The sequence below is a fragment of the Gavialis gangeticus genome, unplaced genomic scaffold (assembly GCF_001723915.1).
Source record: "Gavialis gangeticus isolate Ggan-Ray unplaced genomic scaffold, GavGan_comp1, whole genome shotgun sequence".
NCBI lineage: Eukaryota > Metazoa > Chordata > Crocodylia > Gavialidae > Gavialis > Gavialis gangeticus.
In genome coordinates, this window is record NW_017728992.1 from 158,939,740 (window position 1) to 158,951,451 (window position 11,712).

The 11,712-nt window shown below is 40.6% G+C and overlaps 1 protein-coding gene and 1 long non-coding RNA gene across 2 annotated transcripts in view; one reads left to right on the forward strand and one right to left on the reverse strand.

Moving 5' to 3' along the window:
• The window catches only part of ERICH5 (glutamate rich 5), a 31,436-nt gene extending 23,979 nt beyond the window's left edge, over positions 1-7,457 (forward strand). The window contains exons 3-4 of the mRNA XM_019527981.1: positions 1,792-1,908; positions 5,274-7,457. Of these exons, the coding sequence (XP_019383526.1) occupies positions 1,792-1,908; positions 5,274-5,296 (140 nt within the window). The 3' untranslated portion in view covers positions 5,297-7,457. The remainder of the gene's footprint in view (positions 1-1,791; positions 1,909-5,273) is intronic.
• LOC109305078 overlaps positions 9-11,712 on the reverse strand; it is a 17,782-nt gene continuing 6,078 nt past the window's right edge. Inside the window, exons 2-3 of the long non-coding RNA XR_002099552.1 lie at positions 1,596-1,606; positions 9-97 (exon numbers count right to left, since the gene is read on the reverse strand). This is a non-coding gene — a long non-coding RNA (uncharacterized LOC109305078). The remainder of the gene's footprint in view (positions 98-1,595; positions 1,607-11,712) is intronic.

Below are 11,712 nucleotides of genomic sequence, written 5' to 3' on the forward strand. Positions count from 1 at the left end.
AGGGAAACCTGGGATGAGGTAAGGAAATATGGAACGGGGTCCCTCCCACACCACCCCATGGCTCCTGGGAGCAGGGCAGGGAACAGCAGGAGTGGGGCTGGGCAGGAGCACACAGTGCACACACAAACACACCCAACCCCATGGCTTCCCAAGCACACTTCTCCTGTCTACTGCACAACAGCTATTGCCAGGTATACAATAATTATCATATTATACAACAGTGTCAGCCCTTGTACAACATATAAGAGATAATCTTAAAAGTGTTCAAAATGAATGATAACTTTTGAGACCAGTTAATTGATGCAGCATATGCAAAACCCCAAGTCACTCTTTTGGGTTTACTGTTAGCACTTACTTATTACCTGTTGCCCCAAAGTAAAGAAATGCTTCAACTTTGATCCAGTTCTCTGTCACTGGTGCGTCACAGTGAGCAGTATAAAGTAAGTAAGAAGACTTATTCACATACTTATTTGCATACTTTTTCCGTGTATGATAGTTCTTCAGAAAATACAATAATTTGAACTTCCAATACAATAATTTCATATTTTAAGACCTGGTAACACTGCTGCGCAAGCAACTCCATTCGCAGCCCAGTGGGGTGTGTACCAGGGAGCAGCCCATTGGGTGGGCTCCCTGGAGAAAATTGGAGCAAAAGTCCCGGATTGGTGCGGACCTGCTTGTACATGCCGGGCTCCTGACTCGGGAGCTGTACGTGCAGGTGGGTTCCTGCCAATCTAGGACTTCTGCTTTGATTTTTCTCCAATGGCCAGGATGCTGAGACCCTCTGAAATCCACGACTGTCCCGGCCAATCCAGGACATATGGCCAACCTATTAATGGCACATGTAGTCCCTAGAATATGTTAACTCTTGAATGATGGGAATCTCTCTCTCAGACATTCCAAGCTTATGGGTACTCTCTCTTTTATGTACAACTTTCTTACATGAAATGGTGATTTCTCTTTTAGAATATAAGTCTGTTTACATAAAACACTATGTGACTGGAAGTTCTTTCACCTTCAAAATGTGTACAGTCTTGCCCATCTGGCTTGGTTTGCTCAATTTAATTAGCATTTATACACATAATGACATGTTACTGGAAATGGAACTTTTCTCCTATAACATGACCATATAGAAGAACATGGTTGCAGTGGAAAAACTGGTTAGTTGCCTGAAGGACATACATGGGAGCTATTTTGACTATTTATGCTTACTTGTATCTCCATTCAGGATTCTTTTTCTGTTCAGACTCTTTACCATTTTGGTCCTGACAATAATACTCAGTATGCTATTAATTCTTATGCACTTCTTTCCGGGCATTCTACGATGGATAGACTCTTCCATTTATTTACAGAGTTTTTACATTTGATTCAAACTTACAGATAGAAGAGATGACTTCTTGCTAATTTAGACTTCAGTGTTTTCTTTGTATGTGTTCTGTCACCTTATGTTCAGATATGTGACCTTGATAGCAATGTATTTACAGGTGTTTGTAATAAAATGTTTAAACATAAAATACACATCTATAATTATTAAAACTACAAAATCAGGCTTCAGTTCAGAGTGTGGACAAGTACAGCATTTTATGGGTATAGACCATGCATGTACCTATAGAACTGGAAGCTGCATTGGAATCTCTTACCTATTGATTGATTCAGTTTTCAGTGTTTTTCTACATTTTATAAGTGATACAGAAGACCTGACAAAACCAGATCAATCATGCAGAAAAGAGCTAGGGCACTTAATACTGTTTAAGTGTATCCTAATTTGATTTCCATGGTTACTGTTCCCAGGTGAGACGGGAGAAAAAGTGGAAAGTGAGATGCACGGTGAGATAGTAAGTGAGGGGAATGAAACAAAAGAAGAAGAAACAGGAGAAGCTTTGGATGTTACAGCAGCAACAGAGATAGGTATGTTGACAGAGGAGTGAAGGACCATGTGTTCTATCCTTTAGGAGACAGAAAAGCTGTACCATTGCTGATGAACACACTTTTCATTATCAGTTTCCAGCCACTACCTTCTTAACATATTAATTATAATTGGAAGCATATTTACCCTAAGTGGTGTGTTTCGTGGGGAGTTTTTGGTAGTGATAAAGGGTAAGTTGTGCTTTCTATTTAGATGTTATTTTGGTCACGTTCCTATAAAAGCTAAATCTTTCCCTATTTGTCAGAAATGCTAAGCTCTAAATGCACAGTCCTGGTAGATTAGCTGCTTTGTTAAGATCTTGATCCCCTAATTACTATTTGTCAGATGAGTTCTCATGAATTAATACTCAGTCTCACTGCTCTGGGATATCCTTTCTGGGCTGATTTATTCATCACACTTTTTTCATTAGCAACTGAACTCAGCAGTGTTATGCTGAGACTATTGTGGATCCCACAGCCAATGCAATCATGTTGTAGGTAGAAGAAAGCATGGGCTGAATAGTGTTTAAAAATATATAGGTATGGGATGGAGGCTGGCAGCCACACTCCAGAAGAATTTAAAATTACATTACAGATTTTTATTTTCCTTCATTATACACTGTATAGAGGTATAACTGTAAAAGCCAATCACTTAGTGCCACATTATTAAGGATACAGGGAAGCCTAAAGGTGCAGATAGATGGCCAGTGGAACCCTGAAATCCACTTAGAGACACCTAACTCCCATTGATTTCAAAACGTGGGGGAGGACAGGGGGCTGTGGGAGGAGGGGGAGAAATGGGAAAGAGGAAGGGAGAGAGACCCTGTTACCATCATGTCTCCTTTGCCCAGTGAATATTGGAGCAAGCACTGAAACCACGATTCCCCTTTCTAGATGAGTGCTCCAAAGACTGGCCTACGGAGTTTGGCTCATTTGCCCTCCAGTCCATACAAAATGAAACAACTTCACTGGAAGGGAAGCTCTGCCCCATGATGTCTTAAAATCTGCTGGTAGAGCACTCATTTGGGAGATAGGCAATGCAGGTTCTTTTCTCCTGTGTCCGACTGCATGCGCTGCTGACTTTTGAACTCTGTAACTTCCTCTGGCATTACTTTGTACAGGGGGAAATGTGGTACAGGTGCTGTGAGAACATAAAATCATAGAAAATTAGGGTTGGAAGCAACCTCAGGAGGTCATCTAGTACAACCCCTGGGTCAAAGTAGAACCGCCCTCAACTATATCATCCCAACATCCAGCAGATCAGGGTGTGTGGGCAATGTAAGTGCAAAATACCTAGTCTGATCCTCGCTGCCACACGCTTGCATTTTCACAGACCTCCATTTTGCATATTGGTTTCTCTTCTACCCAGGAGACCATAAGACACCAGCAGGCTCTTCCTATGCCTGAAGAAGGGTGTTTGGGCCTGAAAGCTTGCAAAGAACATTTTTTCCAACTCTTTGGTCTAATAAAAAATATCACATCTACCTAAAGAACCTTGTCTGCCTATGTCTTTAGACTAACACGGCTACAGTCAACAACCCTAAATACCTAGTTTGTGAATCTTGATCAAGTCAGGTACCTACCTGCTCAGCAGCGTCAAGGCTTTAATAAGGTTGGCCAAGCCCACCAGCTGACTCTTAACTGCTTACAGAATTTTGTGGTAGAAACATAGGCTCTTAAAGACCCTAGGTTATCCAGCATTAGACAACAGCTGAGCAGAGCTTTGAGGATTTAAATTTTGGACATATGCCTCAGTTACAGCATTTTCTTTGGCACCTAAAGTTTTGTCAACACAGTGCAATGTAATGTCTTGTAGAAAACCTGAGGTAAATATGTTGGCATAGTAGGCTGCTCAGGCTAATCAGTAGTGTGGCTATATTACTTTGTCCAGTAGAAACAAAGGCGTGTCTCAGTTTCTGAGCTAGCTTCATTTTTAGTCTATTAATTAAAATAAAAATGGGGCTGCCATGATTTTACAGAGTAGCATATTTCATTCTGTTTGTTGCTGTTTGAACTATTGTGGCAGGGTTTCTCCCTCCATTCTTGAGGCAGAGAGACCTACACTGAACCAAGTGAATAAAACAAGAACTGAGATTGTGTAATGATTTTGTTGTAAGTGGAAATTCTGGCACCCAGAACAACATTCTAGGTAATGTTAATCGTCTTTTGAAATCTACATCTGATCATGCAGAAAAGGACAAGTCTATTCCTCCCTTTTTCAGCATGCTGCCATTATTGAGTTACTTACTGGATAGTGTCCAGGATTTTTTTCCCCTCAATCTCCTTTCAGTTCAATAAAGAATAGCCTTAGGAGCCCAGATAAGTGCTGTGAGCTAGTCACTCATATATGCTTCAAGCTGTGGAGTAGGGGTTCAGCACATAGGGCACATCCAAACGAGTGCAGACATTTGTTTCCCTGGGGACAAGTAGCAGCAGCACACCTTGTGTCACTGCTAATTGTCCCTGGGAAAAGCGGGTGCCACTTATGCTCTAGCACGCATTAGGTTACCCCAGATGGGATAGGGGACACTGGGGCCAGTAACTGCTTGCTTTAGCAGCCTTACATGGGGGCCTTTCGGGGCTGCAGCTATAGTGGGAAGCCTGGCTGGGAGCCAGTGTGGCTCCAACAGGCCAGGTCCCAGCTTTGGGTGGTGCACACTGCCACCATGTGTACCACCCTGCTTTTTTCTGGCGTGGGTATTTTTAAAAAAACAACAACCCTGCACTGCAAGGTACCAGCACAGAGAACACCTGTATGTGCAGTGTGTGGCAGACGTCCATGCTTGTCTGGATGCGGCCATAGGTGTGCAAACTTGTTTTAAAATTTGCTCCTTTGCCAGAATCAGGAAATCAGAGGCAGAGAGGCTGGAGGGATTTCTGCTGTCCAGCTTTGATGACAGCTAAGCACTCGCACAGCATTCATCAACTGTCCATCCTACTCTTTTCTTCCTCCCTCCTTTGGGCAGAGGAAGGGGGGAAAAGAGTGGCGAGCAGGGCACTGTGGGATGCTGGAGGATAGAAAGACATCCCCATAGTCACATTTTAGTGCACCATACAGACATTGCATGTGACACTATAAAAGGTAGCACTAAGCAAAGTTCCCGTTTCATCAGGAATGTTTTTGTGGTGCTCTCACCATTTTTTAAGTGCCACAGTGGGCACTGTTTGCTCAACTTTTTGTAGTTCTACAAATATAGCATCTGTCCATGGTCTTTGAGGGACCTGGATAGCAGCATGGGAATAGAAAACCTCTTCAGGACATACCATATTAAAGGGTCTGTTTCATTGAGGGCACTTTTAAAATAACTTTTAACATGCCATAGATCATGAATTAACTTTTTTTTTTTTTTTTTAAACATATATTTCAGAGGCAACTAATAATGAGGAATAGGAGTCATGTCTTTATGGACTTCTTCTTGGGCCTATTCAACTGATGAAATCAACATTCTTTAATGTTATGGCTTTTGGAGAATATCAGGATTGTAAAAACGCTTTTATGGACTTTGACACAAATTTTAACAAGAGGCACTGGAAAACATAAGGATTCTTTCTCCAAAGTCAAGTTGCCAAGGCTTCCACAAGGATGTGAACTTTCATTTATCTGCCATAGAGTGCCTTCTGCACACTAACAATTGATTTTTTTTCTTTTTAGAAAACAAAACAATTTACTGTTTAATTTTCATTTAAGTGATTTTTTTTTAACCTGGAAAAAAAATCAAATTTAAAATGTGAGGGGTTCAGACATCATGACTGAATTAGTAGTATACAGGATGCAAATAATATAGCACAGAATGTTTATTTTTTTTAATGTTGGTGCTAGATTGAGATATGAAGCTTAAGCACGTTTCTGATTCTTCACTCTATTCTTGTGTATTAAGTTGCCCAAACCTGCAAACATATGTGGGATTCAGACCTCAGAGTGCCTGTGCAAGGATTTGGGTATATGTGGCAGACACTTTACAGAATACATAGAGCATTCACTTCTGAGATAAAATGTCCACAGCTGCCTCTCATTTGTTAGTGTTGTTAAGGAAAAATCAGCATGTATGCATGATATAAGCAGTATATATACATGATTATTGAAATGGAGTGAGGAGAAAAAGTATTTTTAAATCTTTCTGATATTTTATGCACTTATGCTTTGACCCACCTAAGAGAGTACAAAAATGATTACTGATTACTAAAGCAAATACTACAGCAGATTAACTAACGCTTATAGTCACTGTGCAGTTTTTAAAATAAAATTATAACTAGTGATGTACATAAATTAGTAAATTCCTTGTTCCAACAGCGTGATTTTTCAGTTCCATTTTTCTGATAGTGTTACACTTCCAGAAGGGATATATATTTATCTTAACTTTCTTTCCTACACATTAAAGAATTCTCCCTGGGTTGAAGTTAATGGTGAAGATTTCAAACAATTTCCTTGGAAACAGGCTTGAAAGTGCCTTCCCTACTGAATTTGATAAGTTATTTGTACTAGTAATGGCCATGGAGAAGGTTCTCCTCATTATATCTGGGGTTTTTTTCTTATGATTAGAGAGGTAGTTAGCTATCTGAGTCTGAAATCAGGCAGAAGGCAGGGAAGGGTGGCACTTTACAAAAGCATATGCCCTTCTGAATGAGTCAGTCTTTAGACTCAGTGGGCACACCCACTTTGTGAAGGTCCAAGGTGCCCTGAGCCTGACACTGAAGGGATTTCTCTCCACCCAGTCTGTCTCCAGGGCTCAGGCAGGGGTGGCTGGATCCTGGGACCGCTCCATGCCAGACCCTGAACCTCAGCTGTGCATCAGGGGTCAGCATGGGTCAGCCCCAGCATGCCACATATTCAATTTAAGGAGTTATGCACTAGCCAAAAAAAATGTGGCACACAATATGTTGAACATATTTGTGAAGCATTGACTATATTACCACACCATAAATTGGCTTTAAGATGTGGCACTGTTATTATTTATGATGTGATTAACAGGTTAACGTCTGTCAGGGCCCTAAGGTACCACCCTGCCTTGCTTTCTACTTGGGTTTTTGTTTACGAGATTCCAACATAAGAAATCAGAAGGCTACAGTCCAGAAGGAAAGGTAAAGTTTTTTCCACAATGGCTGAGCACTGGTTTTAGGGTTATTTGCTCCATTTTTTTGAAGGAATTCCTACAACTTAGAAAAATATACCCATGACTTACAGAATTTGGCTCTTACAGTTTGTGTATTACTGTACAAGCACAAAACTTTGATCTGTGTTGAACATTTAGACTTATATCCTTTGCCTTTTACTTTAGTTATCTCTGGCCATATGAGGGTGTTGTTTTCTTACAGTCTTCTGAGTAAACCATTAAGAAATAGATGATGGAATTTCTTAAATGTTGATTTCTTAAATGTTGATTAAGGTCACCTATCAGTTTCTGATTTGTACACCTCATTCTATTTGCAGTCTATATTCTTTTTCAAATCACAGCTATTTGAGAGGTTCTGTGTTTAACTGTAGTCTGGTAGATGAAACAGCTGTCATGGTTGACATTTTAGAATAAAATTTTGCAACGTTTATAACATATTTTAAGCCAAACAATGCACATGGTAAATTTCCCCCTTTGCCTTATAACTTCTGTAGTTGGAGGTTCCTGGGCCTATTAATACTTTAGAATGCTGATCGGAAATTAAATACAAAAGCTGCCCTTACTAACTTTTCTGATGTACAGATCCAGTAGTGGCACAAAATTAATAATTATATATTAAAGGATTCCAAAGCCTGTGCTAATAGTATATCAAAGCAATGGGCATTCCAGGACAAGGTCAGCAGTACTAAGTTGCAAAAGTTCATTTCAGAAGATGATATAACTTACATTTCAGAAGATAATATAACTTAATAAAATAAGCAAAATAACCTGTAGTGTACTCAGCGTATTATTATAATACTAACTGCATATTAGTATCCTCTTCCAAGAAACCAGTAAAAATATCTATACAGCTCATGTAATTTAGCAATTTTATTGGAAGCAAGATATCTGTAAGCCAGCTGATGACTAGCATACTTCATCTAATCCATTCTAAAACACCAGGAATGTGTCTGGCTGTATTTGGAGAACTAAATTGAAATTCAGTTTTTAACTAAAATTTAAAATCAGATATGATCTGGTTTTGTGGCAGTTTAATTGCCAGATTTTCACAGCGTATCACTACCTGCAGAAGTGAGACGATCACTAGCATTCTAATGGTATTAACAGATGCATTTCCAAAGCTACCAAGGCATGCGCTATTATGGGCTCTCTATGTACTTCTGGAAAAAAAAATGTATTGGCAACTTGCTTCTATCAAACTATTACCTCTCTACAATCCTACAGAAATCAAGGGTATTGCCTAGGGTATAAATTGTTTCTTGAATCAAATAGAAGCTAATCCATGTTAAAAGTTAATGGTCATATTTGTTATGTTTACAAGGCTACCTGTAGAGTTAGTACTATGTATTATTCAAAGGGGATTTTCCCATCTAATATTTCTGAGGGAAAAGCTATTTTTAGAAGCATTTGTAGGAAGGTGGAGAGACAAAGTACCAACTCCCAGTATTTGGCATAAGGATGCATGGTTGTTTTGCCAACTTATGGTATTAACTCCAAGGAAGAATCTGCATGTTACTTGATGTCAGAAAAAACAAAGGTCAAGGCTGGTCTTCGGAAGAGAACATTAGGAAGCACCATATGAGTGAGCAAGGTCTGCTGGGGCACTTACTTCTGTTAACAACGAAAGGAAGGTTAGTCAAGAAGACAGCAGCAGCTAAGTTATAAGCCCCTTGTGCATGACAGTAAGCACACAGTGGGAATGTCTACATGAGATGCTACTGTGCAGTCATTACTATGTATTTATTTAGTACTTGTATTAACAAGTACTAAATAAATGCGCAGTATCCCATATTGCCACACAGTAGTGCTGGCAAACGTTTTTAAGTGATACTACTGTACAGTAGCCTAATAATACTGTATAGTAGTGTATTACCACTGTGTGCTGTGATGTACTACTGTGCAGTATTATTAGGCTACTGCACAGTCAGCATCTTGTGTAGATGCACCCAGTAAAAATGTTACATGCTTAGAGAAGTAATGAGCAAGCAGTTTAACTAGATGCAGAGATTTCATATTTCAAGAAGGGTGAGGTGCTTTCAGTCTCAATGCTCATGGCTGAAGCAGCAGGGAAAGCAAATTCCACTGTAATTTTTCTGAAGCTAAATTGTATGTGTTGCATTTAATGTCTAAATAGTAAAATTCCCTAAATTATTAAAAGTAAATAAGAATGCATTGTAGGAAAGAGATGTGAAAGTAAAGCATCTTTAAAATAAAAGTTAAAGTTTGTTTTGTTCTTTTTTATTTTAAGTAGCTAAAATGTGATTGAATCAAAGCATCTATCAGTACTTGTTTTCATGTTGAAGAGTTGTAGATTAAAACATAATTAAAGTGTTCTTACTTTTTTGGTTTTTGTTGAGAAAGAAGTCGATGTGAAAGTATGTTGCAATCAAATTTTAAACAATAAAGAGGTTTAAACATGCATTTAAGGCTATCAGTTTTGGGGGGTTGTTTTTTTTTTGTTTCATTGGATTTTTTTTTTAAGAATTCCTGTTAGTTGTAATGTGATGTATTTGTTTCAGTTACCTAACTGGATTTCAAGGATACAAATTGCAGTTAGGAACTTGCAAGAAGCTTTACACAGATATACCCCATTTTGAGAGGTAGAAATTTTACCTCTAACATTTGGATTATTTCTTCTATTCCCCTTCAGTACCCACAGGTAATTGGATATTTTTATATTAATCCATCAAAGACAAAATGTTCTTTGTCTTTGGATGGGTACCCACTTCTCACAAGACAACCACTCCCTCTCTGATCTCTCAGTTCTAATCCTCAAAGGGAACTTACAAAACACCTTTTGTAGACAAGCCTACGAACTTCACTGTGTAAATCTACTGGATACAAAAAATCATGGACTCAATATAGACATTGGATTTATGACACATTACAACCTGCATGACATATGATTCACCAGGTACCTGCCTGATTTTAGCATATACATACCCCTCCCTTTCTCTCCCCTTTTTCTCTACCGTTTGTCTTTCTAATTTCCAGCTGTGTACTTTTTCACAGACTGCCTCACAGGCCTTGGAGAACTCAACTACAGCAGTCTCCCTTGCTTACCTTTGGCATTATTTCCCCCTCTTTCCTCCCTTCTCTACACATTGTTTTCCTAATTTCTACCTATTTACATTCTCAGTGACCTCCTGTCACACTTTAACTTCTTTTATTCCTTGGAGATCTCAGAACAGCAAAGGATCCCTATGCCTGAAGAAGGGTGCTTGTGTCTGAAAGTTTGCAAATAACTTTTTTCCAACTTCTCAGTTGGTCTAATTGAAAAGATATCACATCTACCCAAAGAAGCTTGCCTACCTGTGTCCTTAGACCAACACAGCTATGTCACAGGGACACGGGGTCAGACCAGGGGGAAGCCTTGGACAGAGGCAGACCCCTGGGCAAAGAAAAAGAAAACAAAAAACACATACCTGCTGCAGAGGTCCAGGAGAGCGAAGAGGGGTGCTGTGGAAAACCACTGGAGCAATTTGTCAGCTGCACCCATCTCCAGCTGGGGCCGGGTGACGCAACGAGGAGGCGGGGAGGAGGGGAAACCTGAGACTGTAGAAACATTCATCATTTCATACATATCTGATGTGTGATGTTTGTTATTAGCAAACTTTATTCTGTAAGGACCTGTATGCCCTGAAAATAGCAGAAAGGGTAGTGCCAACTTGAATGGACCAGGCCTTGTTTGAAAGAATGAGCAACTCTTCATTCAAATATCATCTTATTGGCTTTACCCCCAAGTGCCTGTTCATGCAACACTGATGCACATTGGAACAGATGGACTGGGGAGTTCCCTATGCTACATGTATCTCTTGCTGACAAGTTAAAGAAAAGCATATTGGGGTTTCCATGGAGACCCCAATATTATGGGGCAGTGACAGCATGGGGCCAGGGCCGGGGGAAGAGCTACAATCTGCTCCCCCCACATCACAGGGGTGTTCAGGCAGCAGATCACAGCTCTGCCCCAGCCCCAGCTGACACTGCTTTGCAATCCCAGGGTCTCCATGGAGCAGGGCAGGGAATTATTTTGGGCAGAAGGCCACTTACCAAGTTTTGGCAAGCTGGCAAGGGCCACATGGGTAGCCCCACCCCTTGATAGGTGTCCTGCCCCTGGTCACCCTCTTGTGACTGGAAGTCCCACCCCCTAACCTCTGACCTTTGCCACCAGAAGTCCCTCTCCTTGTCCCCCGCAAGTACTCCTTTCAGCAAAGGGTTTTGCCATCATGGAACCAGAAAAATACCAAACAATATTCTAAAAAGGGAACATCTACAACATTCATTAATTTGATTTAAAAAATTATTTTTGTCCCGATGTATATGCATTAGTGTAGTTGTCACAGAGGTGATTGCACACTAGCTTAAAGTGAAGTCTTATGCTTGTATATTGTGGGGTGGTTTGGGGTATAGGTTTGTGGGAAGCTGTGGGTGTGATTATGCAGGGTGTGGGGGAGGGTGGGTGTGTGTGTCTGTGTGTGGGAGGGCTTCTGAAGGCGGTAGGTGTGGGGAGTGTGGGTGTGAGGTGAGGGAGCATATGGGTGTGGATATGTGGAGTGTGGGTGGGTATGGGGTTTGTGGGGGTCTGTGTATGGGGGGAGGGTGGCTGGCATGTGTGAGAGGGTGTGGGGGTCTGTGTATATGGCAGTGTGAGGGGGGGTGTGGGTGCATGTGTATGGTGGGGTGTGCATGTGGGACT